The 24,129-nt window shown below is 38.9% G+C and overlaps 3 protein-coding genes across 3 annotated transcripts in view; all 3 read left to right on the plus strand.

Moving 5' to 3' along the window:
- Positions 1–24,129, plus strand: part of atp2c1 (ATPase secretory pathway Ca2+ transporting 1) — a 323,636-nt gene that overhangs the window by 73,126 nt on the left and 226,381 nt on the right. The gene's annotated exons all lie outside the window — the stretch shown is intronic.
- LOC137190757 (zinc finger protein 271-like) lies at positions 37–18,196 on the plus strand. Its single transcript, XM_067600376.1, has 4 exons — positions 37–744; positions 1,353–1,713; positions 2,790–3,449; positions 15,818–18,196. The coding sequence occupies exons 2-4, from the start codon at positions 1,542–1,544 to the stop codon at positions 17,068–17,070; spliced, it is 2,085 nt and encodes a 694-aa protein (XP_067456477.1). The 5' UTR covers positions 37–744; positions 1,353–1,541; the 3' UTR covers positions 17,071–18,196.
- On the plus strand, positions 19,381–23,068 carry LOC137190762 (zinc finger protein OZF-like). The gene is made up of 2 exons (XM_067600381.1): positions 19,381–19,752; positions 20,852–23,068. The coding sequence occupies exons 1-2, from the start codon at positions 19,581–19,583 to the stop codon at positions 21,967–21,969; spliced, it is 1,290 nt and encodes a 429-aa protein (XP_067456482.1). The 5' UTR covers positions 19,381–19,580; the 3' UTR covers positions 21,970–23,068.

The following is a 24,129-nucleotide window of genomic DNA, read 5'->3' on the forward strand; positions in this document are numbered from 1 at the left end:
TCTTTATACCAGTTTGGTAGCTTTATTGAAATTTCATATTTGGTCTTATTTAAAATGAATAGCATTACAAATTCCCCTAAAGTCTGAAGCTTCAATTTCTAAAACCGGATGAGATCATGCTCTTTAATTCATGCATCCTCATACAGCATGTCATTTATACATAAGCAGTGTTATGCTAATGAGACAAATTAAGCAAAAATGACAAATTAAGCAAAAAATAAAAAACAAAATTACTAATTTTTCAATTCACCCCCATCCCAAAGCAAATGTTTCAATTTAATTAAGTTTCATGTAAGGCTGCAGTGCAGAGCACCTCAGTGTGGAGTAGTACATTAATTTCTCCACTGGAGGGCAGTATAGATGATTTTGTTTCATGCATATCAACACCACGCAAGTATTTGGACAGTTGGGTAGATACTGATATGTCTTTCTGTATACACACAGAGTGGAGTAACCAGTCTCTATTATGTTTTTATTCTGTTGTAATTCTTTGAAATGTGTATCAGTCCTTTTATCCCCGTACCAGTGACTCAGTATGTGTTTATTTTGCAGATGGTCACCATTACAAATTCCTGTAGCTTTGCTGTGCATGACTTTTTGCTCAAACTCTCCAGACAAGGTTACAGTATGGATGGAGATGTGTCCGGTGGAGTGGCTGGTACCCTGCAAACTGCGACCGTCCTGGATGTGCAGCAGCGAGTTGCAGTGAGGTTGCAGGATATGGAGGAAAACAACAGATAACAGGTTGGTTGAGCTTTTAAAGTAGTAACCAGTGTTGGGCAAGTTACTGAGAATTAGTAATCAGTTACAGTTACTAGTTACATCTTTAAGAAAGGAATTGAATTACTTTACCAATCACAGCATATAAAAAGTAACAGGTGTTATTTACAATATATAATGTTATAACTCCAGAGACAAAGCTTATGTTTGACCACGAGTTGGCTACAATGACATGGACTTTACAATGCGTTTACAACAAGTTCAGAAAATAAGACTTTTAGACCTTTAAGACCAGGAAAGATTTTATACGTATTTCTAGATAATTTTAGGCAAGACATTTAGACATGTTTTAGGCTTCTTATTGGAGGGGGGATGGGGTGGGGGCGGGATTTTGCCCACATAGACATGAAGAAATGTAATCAGCACCTCATTAGCATTGACATGAGACAAGAGCATGAAGAATAGTGAGAATGTTTCATTAAAATTTTTGACTTTGTTCCTAGGTGTCAAAAAACAGAAAGACGATTTTTCCAACTTCTGTATTTCAACAGCACATTTCCTGACCTTGGCAATCAATGCCAAAAATAATTTCTTGTCCATGCAAATATTCCTTTTCTCTATCTCCACGATAGCTACAACCAACGGGTCTGGTTACAACAAGCGGAACAGAAAAGACAATATCCCGCTGTCGGAACTTAACAGTGTAACACACAGCGGAAGTAAACAACACGGGAGCTAGTCGCGTTAACTGGTTGGTGTCTTGTGCTTGGAAGAAGTCTCTCAGTAGGACACGGAGATATCTTACTCGTAATTAAGCAACGATGTCTTCAGTTCAGTGTTTACGAGAGTTAATGAACGAGCGACTAACTGCTGCTGCTGAAGAAATATTCCGAGTTTTTCAAGAAACTATCTCAGAATACGAGAAAGAGATCGACCGTCAGCGCATACTGCTGGATATCGTTTGGAAACCTGAAATAAAATTACACAGAACAGGTCTGTAAAATCTTCATTATTTTAACATAAAACAGAATAGTCAGCTTTATATAGCACCACAGTGGTTAAAATATATACTTGTAATTATTTGTTCGGGTGTCTACGACGCTGAAGTTAGCATCTGATTCGGAGTTAAGGGTTTAAACCCACTTTTAGATTTGAGAAACCTTTATTTTACTTATGAAGGTAGGAGAAAGGGCTATTTCTTCGTCCAGACCACATTAGACCAGGTCCAGATCTAAAACCTCCACACTTACAGTTGTCAAATCTGGCCTCCAAATCAGTGTTTCAATGAGTCTCTGGAGTCTCCTTGATAATTTATGTATAGTGGATTTTGATCTTGACTTGGTGTTATGCGGTCTGGATGAAAAAATATCAGTAAAATCGCCCTTTTTCTGTTTTCCAATATAGAATAAAAGTTTCACATATCTTAAAGTGGGATTAAACAGTGGTAAGGCTTTTGTAACGATGATTTTGAACTTTCCCCTCAACTTTTCCCTTAAATCTGAATCAGAAGCTAACTTCAGTGTCGTCAGACGTCTGCATTTTTGGTGCCACTTTCTGATAAGGCACCCTTTATTAACAGCTAATAAGCATTAATTAACAACTTAATTGATGGTTAATCAATCATTTACTAATGCTTTATGAATCATTTACAAGCCATTGATAAGAAAAATCCCCCCTTTTTTACCATCATAGCATTGGCTTTATCGAATTCTTTAGAAAGATTCCTCCAATGTGCTGTTCAATCACTTACTGATGACTTAGAAAATATGAAACACTCACCGTTCATTAATAACTGCTTAGAGTTGATGACTTATCAGAAAGTCAGTTAACCCTTTATTAATGATTCATAATCATCAGCAGTCCTGCTGTTGTAAGTGATGATGATATAATTGTGTTAATGTGTTATGGTTGTTGATGTCAGTGGTTTTAATGATTTATAAAGCATTCGTAAATGATGTATTAACCATTAATTAAGTCATTAATTAATGCTTATAAAGCCTGAATAAAGAATTCCTTTTCAGAAAGTGGTACAACATTTTCTCTTCAGCCTTTCCCCTTTGTCCTTCCAGAGCTCCCACAGCAACATGTCTGTAAGGAGGAGGAGGTTCTCGCTGACCAGCAGCTCTGTGACCTGGAGAAAAACTCCAGTCTGGACCAAGAGGACCCAGAGCCTCCACAGATTAAAGAGGAACAGAAGGAACTCTGCACCAGTCTGGACCAAGAGGACCCAGAGCCTCTACAGATTAAAGAAGAACAGGAGGAACTCTGTACCAGTCTGGAGGGAGAACAGCTGGTGCTGAAGCAGGAGACAGAAACCTTTATGTTGACTCCTACTTGTGATGAAAGTGAAGATCAGACTCTGGACTTGAGTCCTGATGAAGCTCAGAGAGAAGCAGAGAAAGAGCATGTTGTCAGCATGTCAGTTAAAAGTTCTGTGGAACCAGAACCAAACAGTGACGACCAGCTGTTCTCTCACAACTCTCATGTAGCTGAGAGCCAAGATCACAAAAGAGGCAAATATGGAGACTCAGGATCAACTAGAAAAGCAGAGCCAAAACTAAAGAAGAGACCTTACAGAAGCAAAAATCACACTAACAATGAAGACAACTCTACCACATTAAAGATTCACAGTAATACTGATACAGGGGAAAAGTCCTTCAAGTGTGACATTTGTGGGAAATCTTTTATGTGCAAGTCCATCTTGCACAGACATCTAAGAGTCCACACAGGTGAGAAGCCGTATCCATGTAATACCTGTGAGAAAAGATTCTCTCAGCTAGGTGCATTAAAAGTGCATCTGAGAGTTCACACAGGTGAGAGGCCCTACCCATGTAACACTTGTGAGAAAAGGTTCTCTGAGCTGGGCAAATTAAAAGTACATATGAGAATCCACACAGGTGAGAAGCCGTACTCATGTAACACTTGTGGGAAGAGATTCTCTCAGCTGGGTGCATTAAACCTGCATATGAGAACACACACAGGTGAGAAGCCGTACCCCTGCAACACCTGTGGGAGAAGATTTAGTGACATGACAACAGTGAAAAGGCATATAAGAACACACACAGGGGAAAAGCCGTACACATGTAACACTTGTGAGAAAAGATTCTCTGAGCTGTGCGCATTGAAACGACATATGAGAGTCCACACAGGGGAGATGTCATACAGTTGTACAACTTGTGGGAGAGAGTTCAGGCGTAGACATCACTTGAAGTTCCACATGAGAAGTCACGCAGTGGGAAAAGATTCTGTCAGATTTCAGACTTGAAAAGGCACATAAGAATTCATTCAGATTAGAAGCTGCATAATTACAAAACATGCAGAAGAGCTTTGTGGTGACTTTACAATCTACATGAGAAGAACCTGCTGCAACACAGAAAAGATTCTGTCATGCGTCTGAATTGGGAAAAGCATATAAGAGTCCACACAAGCAAGTAGCCTTGTATTTGTTACACGTTCCAGAGGATTCAGTTGTGATTATGGATAAAACACACAAGAACACATAATGGCAGCACATGTCAACAAAAACAATCCATAAACAGGACAAACAATTGAGCTGAACTCTTGCAAGCAAGTGTTCGCCAACATCTTGAAGAATCATGAAGAAGAGGTCAGAATATCTTCATGTAAGTTGTATATGGTCAACAACACTATCAAGTTCTGTTAAACTGAACTCTGAACTTTTCTATTCTTCACATAACTGTAACTATTCAAACTGTTAGCAACAGCATTTCTTTGAAATAATTTTAATCTCCCAAATCTTTGAAAAATCTTTGTTACTCAACAAGTGCACAGTAGTGGCTGTCAAAGTGATGGTGCCAAATGTTACGGCTTCAAAAGACAAGGGTCTGCATTTATGAAGTTTATTAGAATCATTTATGGAATTGGAGTTTCAAGTTCAATAAGGACTTAAAATTCACATACTTTCTACAAGTACTTGATATTTACAAGTGAAGACTCCTATTTTTGCAAGAAGTTAAAATGTATATGCAAGAGTAACTGACATGACATGTAATAATGTTTTTAATAGTCATAATAATGTTCATACAGTACCTCAGTTATGTGAGTGGATTGTCAGATCTCTGATGTTGAAAGAGAGAAACCCTCTGGAGGTGTTGACTCACTTAAACCTACAGTGTGGAACTTTTACATATAAATGAACGACCGTTACATTGAAGCCAAACAAGTTCACACAATGCCGATTAAGCCTATAATCGCCAGATAGATCTCTCTGTATTTCACAGCATACAGAGTTTTTAAAGCTCATGTTGGGCACGACATTCCCGCACTGACCGTTTGGCTGTTCATCATGCGGCTCTTCTAGACTTTCCAAATGTTATCGAACAGAATGGATCAAATTCTGATTGTGAAGCCAGTCATTTTGCGGGGGTTCGCTCAAAACAATTTATCCATATCCATTTTTGCACATGAGAGCTGCTGCATGCCTGTATAAGGTCATATTCAGACCAAATCAGGTGTTGCCGTGCACCGCTGCAGGGCTGAGCAGAGATGTGCATGTGTCTTTAAGTTTTCATACTTAAAACTAAAGTCTTTTTGTCTGTTTAATATTTAGGGACCGAGCCCAAAAGGCAGAGGACTACTGTAAAACAGTAGTCTGAGCCTAAGGGCGAGGACCCTATTGTTTTTCGTGTGTTTGTTTGTTTGCTTGTTTGTTTGTTTCTTTCTTTATTATTACACCACTTAAATCCTAAATTTGACCCCCTAAACATGCTCAAAAACTCACCAAATTTGGCACGCACATCAGGTCTGGTGAAATATTTGTTAAAATCTAAAAATTAACCCCTAAAGTGCCAAAATGTGCTCTCTAGCGCCACCTATGTGACTAAAATGGCCACCACAGCCTGTAGAAATGTCGTAGAGAAATCAAACTAAAATTCAATTATTCATCTCATCAAGACCTACAAATCATACGCTGACACCCCTGACCTAAATCCAACAGGAAGTCCACAGTTAGCCTTTCAATATAAGACTTTGCTCCAATTTTGGCCCCTGAACAAACGTTATCTCCTCCGAGGGCGTTAATGTTATCAGCTTCAAACTTTAATAGATGACTTCTGACACTATGCTGAAAAAAAATTGTTTAAAACTTTGTAATAACTCGAACGGTTTGGATTTTATAAGCCCTCAGAATTGCAGTGCCACATCACCTTTACAATGTAAAGCAATGGGGAGTCATGATCTTTGTGTCAGACAGAGGCTTCTGATGTCTAACAAATCTGTTAGGTCTGACCACTTTCAAACCTGTATCAATGGATTCGCCATGAAATTTCCTACTGAAATATGATTTTTAATGTAAGATTTGGCCAAAGTAATGGGATTTATGAGGAGATTTCACAAGAAGAGTACGTTCTCCTCTCCAACTGAGAGGGAGAGAGGGGTGTGTGCCGCACACAGTGGAGGCTGGTCCATAGAGGCAGAGGAGGTTGATCCTCTATTTTTTGGGAGGCAAGAGGGAGATCAAAATATAAAAAAGATATATATATATATATATACATATATATATATATATAATGTGTTGTGACTAGTTTGCTTGTTGAAGTTACAGTGAGCTGTCTGGACTCACTCATTCATGTGGAATTGATCCTGTTTTTAATTGAGTGGTTGTTCAGTCACCTGTTGATGTTGTATGATTAGTGAATGAGTGTGCAGAAGGTCTGTCTGCTTGCTTCTGACAGTTTCTTTTGTTCGTTTTTCAGCTGAGTCGTATATTGAGTAATAAGCTTAAAGTAACTAGAATAACAAGTGTTAACTGGTGTGGATTAATTGCAAAATTTAATGTCTCATTTAAGACAAAGTAAACAAACTGCTGTAAGTACAAGTCATGGGCAGACAGCCCGTCGCTAACAGGGATTTTGAAGGGTAACGATCAAACCAGCATCTAATGGGTCCGAAGTGACATCTGTGTATGTTTACACACTGCTTGATGTGCTGCAGCTGAGCAGCTAATTAGCATCTAGCTGCTAACTGACATTAGCGGTGAATGTTTGTTTGGCGGCTCGTTCAACAAGCTGCAGGACAAGACATGTGTTCATGTTTCTAAGTTATTATCAAGTTTTGATGATGTGGACAGAGGGTTTCATTCACTACCGCGTTTAAAAGAGGAAGGTATCATGCCTCATATTGCAATAATTGAGCATTGAATATTTCATATATTTTATTTTATTTAAACATTGGACATCTTAAATGTTGTTTGTCTTGAATGTTTTCATTTCAGACCATGGGCAAAAGTTCATTGCTGTTTCGTGCTGTAAGTGTGTTACAGAATAAATAGAAAACAAAGTTTTATTTGTCTCCCCCTTTTTTTGCTGATCACAGGAAAACACAAGCAAGTCCACTTTAATTACATACACATTTATTATTAATACCACAGCCACAAGTAAATGCATGATGCAGAGTTATCTATTGTGTAGTTGGTATGAGAGACCTGATAAACAGATGAGATGACTGTTACTTGAGAAGCAGTGAGTCAAATCAACAGCACAACAGATTAGTTCTGAATTTGCAATTGAATTTACAAATCATGAAAGCACCAGGGTTTAAGCAAGCTGATGAAGATTTTGTATGAAATCTTGATTGCTCCCTGGGGTAGCTTCTTGTGGAGAATGGAGTCCGATGTGCTGGGGTGAGGAGCTGGAGTCTGGATCCTGTAATAATGAGTGAGTCGGCCAGCCCAGAGTTGAAAAGTTCCCATTTGAAGAGAGCTCCTAGTTCATGCTCTCCTAGTCTTGATCCTCAACTCATGACTCTAGACTTTTGAGGTTTCACCTCCTATTGCTCTGAATCACATTTATTTTCACACTTGCAAAATGCAAGCTTTCCACAGACATGGCAGAAAGCAAGAAGACAAAGACAAAAGCAAGCAGTAGCCCAAAAAAGAGTCTCAGATAAGACACTGTTTTAAAGTTTCAGTCTACCCGCCCAGAATGTGCATCCTGGCCAATCCCAGGGGTTGCAGAGTTCTGGGGGAGCAGAGTCAGTCCCCTCCTGTCCACCATCAGGCGGGTAAAATTCCAGAATGTGGTTATACTTTTAATCAAAGTATTTACTATTTAATAATTTTCATGTTTACTAATTTTGCATTTTTGATAGTAGTTTTAGTGTTCTGAAAGTGAAACAAGCAGAACAGTACTAAACATGATAGTGTTATCATAGATGATGGGATTATGTTAGTGGTACATTTCTTGGCTTCAAGGCATAAAATGGAATAAATGGAATAAAAATCTAACTAAAGTACATAACACATATTGTGATATACACACATATACTAACATACAATATTAATTGTCCTTGGATAAATTCTAAAACTACATTTGTAAATCCATGGGTTTTACAGTCCTCTGCTCTCCTTAATCTGACGGCAGGGGTCCATGCCATTTGAATGTGTGTGTGTGTGTGTGTGTGACTTGGGCATGGCATATTGTGCAGCATGTCTTCTGCCTTATGCTGGTTTGCCCAGTGATCAGTTTTTGGGTTGGTCATTCAAGTCCTGAAAATCAAAATCCACAGTGGGATTAAAGTTGGTGCTAGTTTGTCTCTGTGTGTGACTGGTGTTTAGAGGTGAGTTGTGATAGCCAAGGGTGGGGGTCGTTTACGTAAATGGTATTATCAATTCACACTGGGGTGTGAATTGGTCTTCCCATCTTGCTGGCTCTTGTAGTTTGAAGGATGAAAGGCCCTGTTTACAACTGGCATTAACATGCGTCTCGGGTGATCCGATCACAAGTGGACAGCCTTAAGTAGGTCTGTTTGCACCTGGCATTAACATGCGTCTCCACATGTGTCCTGAGTGACCACTTGTGATCGGATCTCACTTCCTCGCTCTATATGCAAATAAACACATACATCATTACCATTTGCAAAGACCAAATTCGTTCATAATTAACCAGTGGGAGGACCGGGGGTTTGTGTACCCTCCGTCCAAAGCTGTGTTCAACTTATTTGATAACAGGATAAACAAATATACACAAATATACAATACATTGTGCCCCCTCACAAAAATCAGATGCTCTTGCACGGCATCGGAATATAGACACATATACAGAGTAATATGCAGCGACATAGAACAGGTCAACATGTAAAGCTGCTATCTTTTACTCTGGTTGGCATGTTACCTTAAATCAAGGAGTCTCCACTGCAGAAGAAGATTGAAGCTTCTCTATAACTATGTGAATTAACAAAAAAACACAGCTGTGAAATAAAAGTACAATAAAAAGTAATACAATTCTTTGTGCAATAGATATTAAAAAACTGGATAAATTCACAAAAAATTTATAAATTCAAGTACAAGTACCTCAAACCTTTACTGATTTTTTGACTTTCAGATTTTGATTATGTCATAAATTATCAGCAAGTGGTCAAATATCAACCCGACACAGCAGACATTTCTTATTTCTAGTTTAAAGACATAAAGCATCTGTGCAGTTATTGCTGCTTATTTATAAGCCACAAATGACACTGAGTCAACTCGTTCCCTGCCAATGTTGGTGTGGGAGGAAGTGAAGGTGTGGATATACTGGCCAAATCACAATCAGTCAGTATTCAGGTTCCATTATATAAAACTGAGGTTAAAACATGCATCAAAAGTCAAATGCAAAAAGTGTGGCAAGAATACTGGAATATCACTGACACAGGAAGACACCTCTATAATATTCAAAAACATGTTGGTACTGGAGGGAAGCTGGGCAGGAATCAAAGGAAAGAAGCAGGTATTTCCCATCTAAGGACGGGGCACACAAGACTTCATCAAACACTTCATAAAATAGGTAAACACTCAACTGGATCATGCAGGCATTGCAGTCATTCAGAATCTGTGCAACATGTGCTATTTTTGTGTAGTGCATATGAGTAGGAAAGGAGGAAACTAAAAGAAGGGAAGCAAAACATCACTTAAGAGAATCCTCTCGGAGAAATATCAAGGCAAATATACAGTCACTTAATTAAACATCTTAAGGAAACAGGTTTAATAGAGAAAATTTGTCTGCTAATCTACTGTAACACACTCCAGTCCAGGTCGTGATAATCCATCTTTAAGCTGGTTGCAAATCGCCAATAAACCCAGAAAAAGAAGAAGAAGGAAAACGAAGACAACCAGCGGAACGAAAAAAAAACACGATTTCGCTGTTGGAAGCTTAACAGTGTAACACCCAGCGGAAGTAAACAACACAGGAGCTAGCCGCGTTAGCTGGTTGGTGTCCTGTGCACGGAAGAAGTCTCTCAACAGGACACGGAGACATCTTACTTATAATTAAACAACAATGTCTGCAGTTGAGTGTTTGCGAGAGTTAATGAACGAGCGACTAACTGCTGCTGCTGAAGAAATATTCCGAGTTTTTCAGGAAACTATCTCAGAGTACGAGAAAGAGATCAACCGTCAGCGCATACTGCTGGATATCGTTTGGAAACCTGAAATAAAGTTACACAGAACAGGTCTGTAAAACCTTCATTATTTTAACATCAAATAGAATAAGCAGATTTATATAATCCCTCTTTACTGCGTTTTGCTGTCAGTTATGGTCGCGCTGAGTTTCTCTGCTCTCCTCTGTGTGCCCCTCCACACACCACGGAGCTCCGCGGAGCAGAGGAGAGACGGTGAAGTAGTCGATTTGACGAGAAAACTCGCTACGTTACGGTTACTCAGTTGTTTGCCAACTTTTGAGCCACTTTTGTCGAGACGGTCACTGTGCCTCTTCGTCTTTCAGGCCCCAGACACTGTGGGCTAGTTCTATGAGACCGTGTCTCGCTTTAATCAGGAGGGGAGCGTTCGTTTTACAGATTTTTCGCAACATCTGTTGTTGTGAATGTACATCGACATTTAAAAGTCTAGACCCCGAATATAAGACAACCTCTCTTCATTTCAGACTTATTTCCAGGTAAAAATAAATAAATAAACGTCTTATATTCGGTGCAATACGGTATTTGTTCGGGTTACTACGGAGCTGAAGGTAGCTTCTGATTCGGAGTTAAGGGGAAAGTTAAGGGAAACAAAAATAACGATATTTAGCGGCTGCTTCTCCGTTTTGCACCACATACACTTGTGAAAAAGTGTGAGACATCATAGCAAAAGCCTCAATGCTACTTAAACCCACTTTCATATTACTGAAACCTTTATTTTGCTCATGAAAACAGAAAAAAGCGATGTCACATTTCTCCTATATGGCCACTAGGCCTGTAGGAATGTTGTAGAGAGATCGAACCAAAACTCAATTATTTGTCTCATCAAGACCTACAAATCATACACTGACACCCCTGACCTAAATCCAACAGGAAGTTTGCAATATGCCCATCAAAGTACGACTTCGCGCCAATTTTGGACCCCCAAGAAACACTATCTCCTCCGAGGGCGTTAATGGTATTGGCTTCAAACTTTAATACATGACTTATGACACTGTGCTGAACAAAAGTTATTAAAAACTTTGCAATAACTCGAACGATTTAGATAATATAGGCCCTGAAAGTTGTAGTGCCACATCACACCTTAGAATGTAAACTAATGGGAAGGCAATCTCTGAGCATGGACTTTGTGTCAAACTGATGCTTCTGACGTCTTAACTATAGGCCTGACCACTTTGAAACCTGTATCAATGGATTCGGGATGAAATTTCCTACAAACAGATGTGAATTTCAATACAAGATTTGGCCAAAGTCATGGGATTTATGAGGATATTTCACAAGAAGAGTACTCCAAATCCTGCTCTCCAACTGAGAGGTAGAAGAGGGAAGAAAGGGGGGGGGGGGGTAAAGTCAGACCTGTCAGCCCAGGTCTGACAACATCTACATGCTTGTGACAGAAGCCCTTGGACTGTGCCACACCCCAAACAGTAAAGGATAGAAAACACATGAAAATTCAAGATTTGTAGGTCAAAGTCTCGTGAGTCAGTTCAAATGAAGTTTTTATCTAAAACTATGTGGAAGCAGTAAATGTTCAAAAAAGTGTGGGTTTGCTCGCACTCTCCATTCAAATATATGAGTATTTTTCTGTGTCCTGCTGCAGTTACTTATTGTCTCCGCACACCTGACAGTACACATTTCAATCAAACTTTGACCAGGTCATGTGGGTTAAGTCTTTACTTTTCTAAAAATAGACTTGGATGAAAATCAGGAAGTTAATTTCTTTTACACACAAACTCATCAAAAGTTTTCAATTTATTTATTGATATTAAAGTGAATGGGCCCAAAACTTTCATAATTTTGATGATACAGGGGTGAGCAAGACAGACATGTCTCACCCTGCAGAAAATTGTCATCCTCACACCGTTGAGATTTGATGTTTCACCATGACAGAGGAAATTGCTATAACTTCATTGTACATGCTCCAGTCTGCACCAAACTTTACATGTTTGTAAAGTCAGACCTGTCAGCCCAGGTCTGGAGACATCTACATGCCTGTGACAGAAGCCCTTGGACTGCACCATGCCCTGACGTGCGCAAGGGTGCGAAGGCCTGTTCAACGCTGCTTGCAGCTTTAATTATTTTGCCACTTCAGACGTAAATTTGAACCCCTAAACATGCTCAAAAACTCACCAAATTTGGCACGCACATCAGGTCTGGTGAAAAATTTGATAAAATGTAAAAATTAATCCTAAATTGCTAAAATGTGCTCTCTAGTGCCACCTATGTAATTAAAATGGCCCCGACAGCCCGTAGGGATGTCGTAGAGAGATCGAACCAAAACAGAATTATTTGTCTAATCAAGACCTACAAATCATATGCTAACACCCCTGACCTAAATCCAACAGGAAGTCCGCAATTAGCCTATCAATATCAGACTTTGCCACAATTTTGGCCCCTGAACAAACGCTATCTCCCCCGAGGGCGGAGATTTCAAACTTTTATACATGACTTATGACACTGTGTTGAAAAAAAGTTGTTAAAAACTTTGTCATAACTCGAATGGTTTGGATTTTATAAGCCCCGAAAGTTGCAGTGCCACATCACCCTAACAATGTAAAGCAATGGGGAGGCATGAACTTTGTGTCAAACAGAGGCTTCTGATGTCTAAACTATAAGTCTGACCACTTTGAAACCTGTATCAATGGATTCACAATGAAATTTCCTACAAAGAAATATGATTTTTAATGTAAGATTTGGCCAAAGTAATGGGATTTATGAGGAGATTTCACAAGAAGAGTACTCTGAAATAATCCTTTTCAGCTGAGAGGGAGAGAGAGAGGAGGGAGGAAGGGGGAGAGGGGTGTGTGCCACACACAGTGGAGGCTGGTCCATAGAGGCATTTTTTGAGAGGCAAGAGGGAGATCAAAATATAAAAAAGAATATTTGGTTGAAATTAACCATTACCAAATCTCAGTATTATTTACAACATATTTTTTTCTCTCTTCTTTGGAAGAGGAACGTAAAATGATGTTCCAAGGGAGGATGGCCTCCCTAACCAATCAACAACCGGAATACAATATTGACATCGAGTTGATCCAATGATAGTTTCCAGAATTCATCTTCAATTCTCTCCACTGTAGGGCAGAGTAGCAGCAGTAGGTAGCTCCTTGCATTAGCCAATGCAACAGCTGGCTTGTTGTTGCAGCCTGAAGGACTCATTATACATCCATGAAAGGACTGTTAAGGACTGTTGTTAAGCTAATGTGAGAAATGATCTGGACTGTGCAGCGCAGCAGCAGCAGGACACCGCCAGGGAGTGGCTGGAAAGAGAAGCAACCAGAGAAACAACCAGGAGAGTTAGCTTGTTTGTCATTGTTGCAAATGATATCAGACTGGTTAAGCAGCAGCCATAAAGTTCTGTTAACTAACAAACAAGATGACCAACAGTCACAAATGGATGTTATGACATGAATACTTCATCTCCATGATAGAAAGAAGAAGACATCAGATAACGTGAGTCAGATACAGCTTCTCTCTCTTTCTGTCTCTTTGGTCACTAATTTCATCTCTGATGGTTAAATGTCTCTTTGTGTGGCTGTTGTGTGAATTTATCTCCTTAACAATAATGCAGCAGAGATATATATATTGTGTTGTGACTAGTTTGCTTGTTGAAGTTACAGTGAGCTGTCTGGACTCACTAATTCATGTGGAATTGATCTTGTTTTTAATTAAGTGGTTGTTCAGTCACCTGTTGATGTTGTATGATTAGTGAATGAGTGTGCAGGAGGTCTGGCTGCTTGCTTCTGACAGTTTCTTTAGTTCGTTTTTAAGCTGAGTCGTATATTGAGTAATAAGCTTAAAGTAACCAGAATAACAAGTGTTAACTAGTGGTGTAACTGATAGTAGTTGATCTGTGATCGGTACGGATTGCCCCCCACGGTTCAGCGGGCATATGAACTGCGGATTAATTGCATAATTTAATGTCTCATTTAAGACAAAGTAAACAAACTGCTGTAAGTACAAGTCATGGGCAGACAGCGTGTCACTAACAGGGATTTAGAAGGGTAACGAACAAATGGGTCCGAAGTGACATCTGTGTATGTTTACACACTGCTTGATGTGCTGCAGCTGAGCAGCTAAATAGTATCTAGCTGCTAACTGACATTAGCAGTGAATGTTTGTTTGGTGGCTCGTTCAACAAGCTGCAGGACAAGACATGTGTTCATGTTTCTAAGTTATCATCAAGTTTTGATGATGTGGACAGAGGCTGTTTCATTCACTACCGTGTTTAAAAGAGGAAGGTATCATGCCACATATTGCAATAATTGAGCATTGAATATTTCATATATTTTATTTTATTTAAACTTAAGACATCTTAAATGTTGTTTGTCTTGAATGTTTTGATTTCAGACCATGGGCAAAAGTTCATTGCTGTTTCGTGCTGTAAGTGTGTTAAAGAAGAAATAGAAAACAAAGTTTTATTTGTCTCCCCCTTTTTTTTGCTGATCCTAAAAATGATCAGATCCACGACTCAAATCCATGGTACGATCCAAACTGTGAGTTATGTGATCCGTTGCACCCCTAGTGTTAACACATCAGCTTTGTAGACTATATTTTGTATGTCTTTCACATAGATAAGAGTGTGTAAGTCATGTATTTGATACATACATTAATACTTTCTGATGTGAACCTACACTTTTAGATCTGTGAATGTTTTTAGTGTTCAGTCTTTCTAGTATTCAGCACTGATCTGTTCCTGTATCACATTATAAGCTCTGTGGTACTTTATATATTTCTGTATACTAAGAAAATACAGGAAACACGTGTAAATCATGTGATATCTTGTCTGTTTTTGATGAGAACATAAATCTGTTGTCACAATAGAACAATATTATAAATTTGAATTTCACTTTGTTGGTAAAATCACACATCTGAACCAGTCCATGGCTAAAATGAGCTCTTCTTTGTTTAGAAACAATATGTATATGCTTAATGTCTTTAAAGAAGCAGCTTTTACACCACTCAGGGGATTTTGTTTTTAAAAGCAAATTGTTTTATTCGTATATAAAATTGCCCCCCACCCCTCTGATTTCATCAGGTGGGGGAGAATGATATAGTTTTGTGCGGTTTGTTGGTTTTCCTCCTGTCCTCCCCAATTTTTTGAGTCACCAGCCGCCACTGGTGTGGGGGTTGAATGCAGCTCATTTTTGTAGCAAAGTGCTGTAGAAAAATACCATCAAAACTAGAATTTGTTGCTCTGTACTGCAGTTTTTCCTTTATTAGGGCCCGAGCACCTAGCGGTTCACTCACACTCTCCATTCAAATATATGAGTATTTTTCTGTGTCCAGTTGCAGTTACTTATTGTCTCTACACACCTGACAGTACACATGTCAATCAAGCTTTGACCAGGTCATGTGGGTTATAGGTCTTTACTTTTCTAAAAATAGTTAGTAGTCTCGTTAGTCTGGTGGCCCACCAGCCCTGTACAATTATAGGGGAAATACTTGATTCATAATCATCAGCAGTCCTGCTGTTTTAAATCATTATGAATCATTAGGAAAGGGTAATTGCGTTAATGTGTTATTGTTGTTAATGCTAATGGTTTATAAATGATTTATAAAACATAAGCAAATATTTAATAACCATTAATAAAGTCATTAATTAATGCTTATAAAGCCTTTATAAAGGATGCCTTATCAGAACATGGTACAAGATTTTCTCTTCACTCTTTCCCTTTTGTCCTTCCAGAGCTCCCACAGCAACATGTCTGTAAGGAGGAGGAGGTTCTCGCTGACCAGCAGCTCTGTGACCTGGAGAAAAACTCCAGTCTGGACCAAGAGGACCCAGAGCCTCCACAGATTAAAGAGGAACAGAAGGAACTCTGCACCAGTCTGGACCAAGAGGACCCAGAGCCTCCACAGATTAAAGAGGAACAGAAGGAACTCTGTACCAGTCTGGAGGGAGAATGGCTGGTGCTGAAGCAGGAGACAGAAACCTTTATGTTGACTCCTACTTGTGATGAAAGTGAAGATCAGACTCTGGACTTGAGTCCTGATGAAGCTCAGAGTGAAGCAGAGGAAGAGCATGTTGTCAGCATGTCAGTTCAAAGTTCTGTGGTACCAGAACCAAACAATGATGACCAGCTGTTCTCTCACAACTCTCATGTAGCTGAGAGCCAAGATCACAAAAGAGGCAAACATGGAGACTCAGGATCAACTAGAAAAGCAGAGCCAAAACTAAAGAAGAGACGTCACAGAAGAAAAAATCACACTAACAATGAAGACAACTCTACCAAATTAAAGATTCACAATAATACTGATACAGGGGAAAAGTCCTTAAAATGCGGCACTTGTGGGAAATCTTTTATGTGCAAGTCCATCTTGCACAGACATCTGAGAGTCCATACAGGTGATAGGCCATATCCATGTAATACCTGTGAGAAAAGATTCTCTCAGCCAGGTGCATTAAAAGCGCATCTGAGAATCCACACAGGTGAGAAGCCGTACCCATGTAACACTTGTGAGAAAAGATTCTCTCAGCTGAGCCAATTAAAAGCACATATGACAGTCCACACAGGTGAGAAGCCGTACTCATGTAACACTTGTGGGAAAAGATTCTCTCGTCTGGGCCAATTAAAGGTACATATGACAATCCACACAGGTGAGAAGCCGTACTCATGTAACACTTGTGGGAAAAGATTCTCTCAGCTGGGTGCGTTAAACCTGCATATGAGAACACACACAGGTGAGAAGCCGTACTCATGTAACACTTGTGGGAAAAGATTCTCTCAGCTTGGTGCATTAAACCTGCATATGAGGACACACACAGGTGAGAAGCCGTACTCATGTAACACTTGTGAGAAAAGATTCTCTCAGCTTGGTGCATTAAATGTGCATTTGAGAGTCCACACAGGTGAGAAGCCATATCCATGTAACACCTGTGAGAAAAGATTCACTCAGCTGAGCAAATTAAAAAGACATATGACAATCCACACAGGTTAAAGGCCATTCCCATGTAACACTTGTGGAAAAATATCTTGTCAGATGTCAGACTTGAAAAGGCACATAAGAATTCATTCAGATGCGAAGCTGCATAATTGCAAAACATGAGGGAGAGATTTGTGGTGACAATCTACATGAGAAGAACCTGCTGACACACAGAAAAGATTCTGTCATGTGTCTGAATTGGAAAAGCCTACGAGTCCACACAAGCAAGTAGCCTTGTATTTATGAAACGTTCCAGAGGATTCAGTTGTGACTATGGATAAAACACACAAGAACACATAATGGCAGCACATGTTGACAAAAACAAAACATAAACAATTGAGCTGAAATTCTTGTAGGCAAGTGTTCACCAATATCTTTGTAAATGAATGTAAAATATTCTCCATGAAGAAGAGGTCAGAATATCTTCATGTAAGTTGTCAACAACACTATCAAGTTTTGTTAAACTGAACTCTTGTTTTTTCTGTAACTACTCAAACTGTTAGCAACAGAATGTCTTTGAAAGAAGTATAATCTCCCAAATCCTTAAAAAGTCTTTGTTTCACAAGTGTGTGCACAGTAGTGGTTGTCAAAGTGATGGTGCCAAATGTTATGGCTTCAAAAAACAGGGGGCTGAATTTTATGAAGTTTTTTAGAATCATTTGTAGAATTGGAGTTTCAAGTTCAACAAGGACTTAAAATTCTTGTACTTTCTACTAGTACTTGATATTTACAAGTGAAGACTCCTGTTTTTGCAAGAAGTTCAAATGTATATGAGAGTGACTGACATGACTGTTTTATTTTACCGTATAATAACACTGTGATGTAAATAGTTAACTTTTTAAATGAATTTTATTTTTTTGTATTTTCATACAGAACCTCAGTTATTTGAGTGTATTGTGAGATCTCTGATGTTGAAACAGAGAAACTCTAGAGGTGTTGGCTCACTTAAGATTTCATCCTTCAAACTAAAGTCTTTTTGTCTACAGTGTTTAATCATTTTTTATGTATTTTGTGATCAGTTTAACTTGAGAGAAAGTCGAAATAATTTGTTTGCTGCTGTAGAGATGACACACAGATTGCAGATGATTTACTTCATGGTGTTGTCAACATATTTTATGAACAATAAAATATTTTTTCATGATGGCTTTTCAGACTGATGTTCTTAATTTGATTAATTGTATGATTAGGGTAACTAAAAGTGTCATAAACATTAAGTGTGAGTAGTGCATACAATAAGCCCCTAAACAAACGTGGACAATATAAAGCTTTGTTTCTGATCTCATGCATTTATTTTAATATTACTTTGCTTTATGAGGTGATAACATAAGAATACCAGATTCACAACAAATCCTAAAGCTATGAGTGAATTTATGTGAATGTTTTTAGGCCATTGGCTCCTTCTTAAGGAACAACACATCATTGTTGTGTGAGTGTTCCTCTAGTTATAGTGATGAACTGCACAGGTCTACAGGTCAACATGTAAAGCTGCTATCTTTTACTCTGGTTGGCATGCTGCCTTAAATCAAGGAGTCTCCACTGCAGAAGTTACCTCAAACCTTTACTGATTTTTTTGACTTTCAGATTTTGATTAGGGCATAAATTATCAGCAAGTGGTCAAATATCAACCCGACACAGCAGACATTTCTTATTTTTAATTTAAAGACATAAAGCATCTGTGCAGTTATTGCTGCTTATTTATAAGCCACAAATGACACTGAGTCAACTCGTTCCCTGCCAATGTTGGTGTGGGAGGAAGTGAAGGTGTGGATATACTGGCCAAATCACAATCAGTCAGTATTCAGGTTCCATTATATAAAACAGGTAAAAACAGTCATCAAAAGTCAAATGCAAAAAGTGTGGCAAGAATACTGAAATATCAATGACACAGGAAGACACCTCTGTAATATTCAAAAACATGTTGGTACTGGAGGGAAGCTGGGCATGAACCAAAGGGAAGAAGCGGGTATTTCCCATCTAAGGACGGGGCACACAAGACTTCATCAAACACTTCATAAAATAGGTAAACACCCAACTGGCTCATGCAGGCATTGCAGTCATTCAGAATCTGTGCAACATGTGTCACTTTAACGCAGTGCCTATGAGTAGGAAAGGAGGAAACTAAAAGAAGGGAAGCAAAACATCACTTAAGAGAATCCTCTCGGAGAAACACCAAGGCAAATATACAGTCACTTAATTAAACATCTTAAGGAAACAGATTTAATGGAGAAAATTTAATTTTGTCTGCTGATCTACTGTAACACGCTCAGTCCAGTAGGTGGTAGTAATCCATCTTTAAGCTGGTTGCAAACCGCCAATAAACCCGGAAAACGAAGAAGAAGAAGAAGGAAAACGAAGACGACCAGCGGAGCGAAAAAATAACACGATTTCGCTGTTGGAAGCTTAACAGTGTAACACCCAGCGGAAGTAAACAACACATGAGTTAGTCACGTCGGCAGGTTGATGCCGGTGCTTGGAAGAAGTCTCTCAACAGGACACGGAGACATTTTACTTATAATTAAACAACAATGTCTTCAGTTCAGTGTTTACGAGAGTTAATGAACGAGCGACTAACTGCTGCTGCTGAAGAAATATTCCGAGTTTTTCAGGAAACTATCTCAGAGTACGAGAAAGAGATCAACCGTCAGCGCATACTGCTGGATATCGTTTGGAAACCTGAAATAAAGTTACACAGAACAGGTCTGTAAAACCTTCAGTATTGTAACATCAAATTGAATAAGCAGATTTATACAAACCCTCTTTACTGCGTTTTGCTGTCAGTTATGGTCGCGCTGAGTTTCTCTGCTCTCCTCTGTGTACCCCTCCACACACACACGGAGCTCCGCGGGGCAGAGGAGAGAGTTGGATATTCAAAAACATGTTGGTACTGGAGGGAAGCTGGGCAGGAACCAAAGGGAAGAAGCAGGTATTTCCCATCTAAGGACAGGGCACACAAGACTTCATCAAACACTTCATAAAATAAGTAAACACCCAACTGGATCATGTATGCATTGCAGTCATTCAGAATCAGTGCAACATGTGTTACTTTAACGCAGTGCCTATGAATAGGAAAGGAGGAAACTTAAAGAAGGGAAGCAAAACATCACTTAAGAGAATCCTCTCGGAGAAACACCAAGGCAAATATACAGTCACTTAATTAAACATCTTAAGGAAACATTTAATGGAGAAAATTTAATTTTGTCTGCTGATCTACTGTAACACGCTCAGTCCAGTAGGTGGCGATAATCCATCTTTAAGCTGGTTGCAAACCGTTAGCTAACCTGGATCCCATACGCTCTCGCTCTGCAGTAATTTAAAGGGAATCTGATAGTGGTACTTGCATCTCTTCAAGAGTTTCACAGGCAACAACACAGAGGTTGACTCATGTTTCGGAACAGTGTCACACAGAGGCTCTCAAACGCTATTGATTATTGATTTCCGAATGAATGGATATTTGGCGCCATTTTTGGCATTCAAAAAAATATGTCTTTGTCCTGGTGGGGGTTCTCGTTAGTCTGGTGGCCCACCAGCCCTGTACAATTATAGGGGAAACACTGGATTCATAATCATCAGCAGTCCTGCTGTTTTAAATCATTATGAATCATTAATAAAGTGTAATTGTGATAATACCTTATTGTTGTTAATGCTGATGGTTTATAAATGATTTATAAAACATTAGCAAATATTTAATAACCATTAATGAAGTCATTAATTAATGCTTATAAAGCCTTTATAAAGGATGCCTTATCAGAACATGGTACAAGATTTTCTCTTCACTCTTTCCCTTTTGTCCTTCCAGAGCTCCCACAGCAACATGTCTGTAAGGAGGAGGTTCTCGCTGACCAGCAGCTCTGTGACCAGGAGAGGAACTCCAGTCTGGACCAAGAGGACCTAGAGCCTCCACAGATTAAAGAGGAACAGAAGGAACTCTGTAGCAGTCTGGAGGGAGAATGGCTGGTGCTGAAGCAGGAGACAGAAACCTTTATGTTGACTCCTACTTGTGATGAAAGTGAAGATCAGACTCTGGACTTGAGTCCTGATGAAGCTCAGAGTGAAGCAGAGGAAGAGCATGTTGTCAGCATGTCAGTTAAAAGTTCTGTGGTACCAGAACCAAACAATGACGACCAGCTGTTCTCTCACAACTCTCATGTAGCTGATAGCCAAGATCACAAAAGAGGCAAACATGGAGACTCAGGATCAACTAGAAAAGCAGAGCCAAAACTAAAGAAGAGACCTTACAGAAGAAAAAATCACATTAACAATGAAGACAACTCTACCAAATTAAAGATTCACAGTAATACTGATACAGGGAAAAAGTCCTTAAAATGCGGCACTTGTGGGAAATCTTTTAAGTGGAACTCCACGTTACACAGACATCTCAGAGTCCACACAGGTGACAGGCCATATCCATGTAATACCTGTGAGAAAAGATTCTCTCAGCCAGGTACATTAAAAGCGCATCTGAGAATCCACACAGGTGAGAAGCCGTACATATGTAACACTTGTGAGAAAAGATTCTCTCAGGTGGGCCAATTAAAGGCACATATGACAGTCCACACAGGTGAGAAGCCGTACTCATGTAACACTTGTGGGAAAAGATTCTCTCAGCTGGGTTCATTAAACCTGCATATGAGAACACACACAGGTGAGAAGCCGTACTCATGTAACACTTGTGAGAAAAGATTCTCTCAGGTGGGCCAATTAAAAGCACATATGACAGTCCACACAGGTGAGAAGCCGTACCCATGTAACACTTGTGGGAAAAGATTCTCTCAGCTTGGTGCATTAAACCTGCATATGAGAACACACACAGGTGAGAAGCCATATCCATGTAACACCTGTGAGAAAAGATTCACTCAACTGAGCAAATTAAAAAGACATGACAGTCCACACAGGTTAAAGGCCATTCCCATGTAACACTTGTGGAAAAAGATTTTGTTAGATGTCAGACTTGAAAAGGCTCATAAGAATTCATTCAGATGCGAAGCTGCATAATTGCAAAACATGAGGGAGAGATTTGTGGTGACAATCTACATGAGAAGAACCTGCTGACACACAGAAAAGATTCTGTCATGTGTCTGAATTGGAAAAGCGTACGAGTCCACACAAACAAGTAGCCTTGTATTTATGAAACGTTCCAGAGGATTCAGTTGTGATTATGGATAAAACACACAAGAACACATAATGGCAGCACATGTTGACAAAAACAATCCATAAACAGGACAAACAATTGAGCTGAAATTCTTGTAGGCAAGTGTTCACCAATATCTTTGTAAATGAATGTAAAATATTCTCCATGAAGAAGAGGTCAGAATATCTTCATGTAAGTTGTCAACAACACTATCAAGTTTTGTTAAACTGAACTCTTGTTTTTTCTGTAACTACTCAAACTGTTAGCAACAGAATGTCTTTGAAAGAATTATAATCTCCCAAATCCTCAAAAAGTCTTTGTTTCACAAGTGAGTGCACAGTAGTGGTTGTCAAAGTGATGGTGCCAAATGTTACGGCTTCAAAAAACAGGGGGCTGAATTTTATGAAGTTTTTTAGAATCATTTGTAGAATTGGAGTTTCAAGTTCAACAAGGACTTAAAATTCTTGTACTTTCTACTAATACTTGATATTTACAAGTGAAGACTCCTGTTTTTGCAAGAAGTTCAAATGTATATGAGAGTGACTGACATGACTGTTTTATTTTACCGTATAATAACGCTGTGATGTAAATAGTTGACTTTTTAAATGAATTTTATTTTTTTGTATTTTCATACAGAACCTCAGTTATTTGAGTGTATTGTGAGATCTCTGATGTTGAAACAGAGAAACCCTAGAGATGTTGACTCACAAAGCCTTTTTGTCTACAGTGTTTAATCATTTTTTATGTATTTTGTGATCAGTTTAACTTGAGATGAAGTTAAAATAACAATTTGTTTGCTGCTTTAGAGATGACACACAGATTCCAGATGATTTACTTCATGGTGTTGTCAACATATTTTAAGAACAATAAAATATTTTTTCATGATGGCTTTTCAGACTGATGTTCTTAATTTGATTAATTGTATGATTAGGGTAACTAAGAGTGTCATAAACATTAAGTGTGAGTAGTGCATACAATAAGTCCCTAAACAAACGTGGACAATATAAAGCTTTGTTTCTGATCTCATGCATTTATTTTAATATTACTTTGCTTTATGAGGTGATAACATAAGAATACCAGATTCACAACAAATCCTAAAGCTATGAGTGAATTTATGTGAATGTTTTTAGGCCATTGGCTCCTTCTTAAGGAACAACACATCGTTGTTGTGTGAGTGTTCCTCTAGTTATAGTGATGAACTGCACAGGTCTACAGGTCAACATGTAAAGCTGCTATCTTTTACTCTGGTTGGCATGCTGCCTTAAATCAAGGAGTCTCCACTGCAGAAGATTGAAGCTTCTCCATAACTGTGAATTAACCAAAAAAACACAGCTGTGAAATAAAAGTACAATAAAAAGTAATAAAATTCTTCATGCAAAGGATATCAAGAACTGGATAAATTCACAAAAAATGTATAAATTCAAGTACAAGTACCTCAAACCTTTAATGACATTTTGACTTTCAGATTTTGATTAGGGCATAAATTATCAGCAAGTGGTCAAATATCAACCCGACACAGCAGACATTTCTTAGTTTTAGTTTAAAGACATAAAGAATCTGTGCAGTTATTGCTGTTTATTTACAAGCCACAAATGACATTTCCTGCCAATGTTGGTGTGGGAGGAAGTGAAGGTGTGGATATACTGGCCAAATCACAATCAGTCAGTATTCAGGTTCCATTATATAAAACTGAGGTAAAAACAGTCATCAAAAGTCAAATGCAAAAAGTGTGGCAAGAATACTGGAATATCAATGACACAGGAAGACACCTCTATAATATTCAAAAACATGTTGGTACTGGAGGGAAGCTGGGCAGGAACCAAAGGGAAGAAGCAGGTATTACCCATCTAAGGACGGGGCGCACAAGACTTCATCAAACACTTCATAAAATAAGCAAACACCCAACTGGATCATGCAGGCATTGCAGTCATTCAGAATCTGTGCAA

This window comes from Thunnus thynnus, chromosome 10 (assembly GCF_963924715.1).
Source record: "Thunnus thynnus chromosome 10, fThuThy2.1, whole genome shotgun sequence".
Lineage (NCBI taxonomy): Eukaryota > Metazoa > Chordata > Actinopteri > Scombriformes > Scombridae > Thunnus > Thunnus thynnus.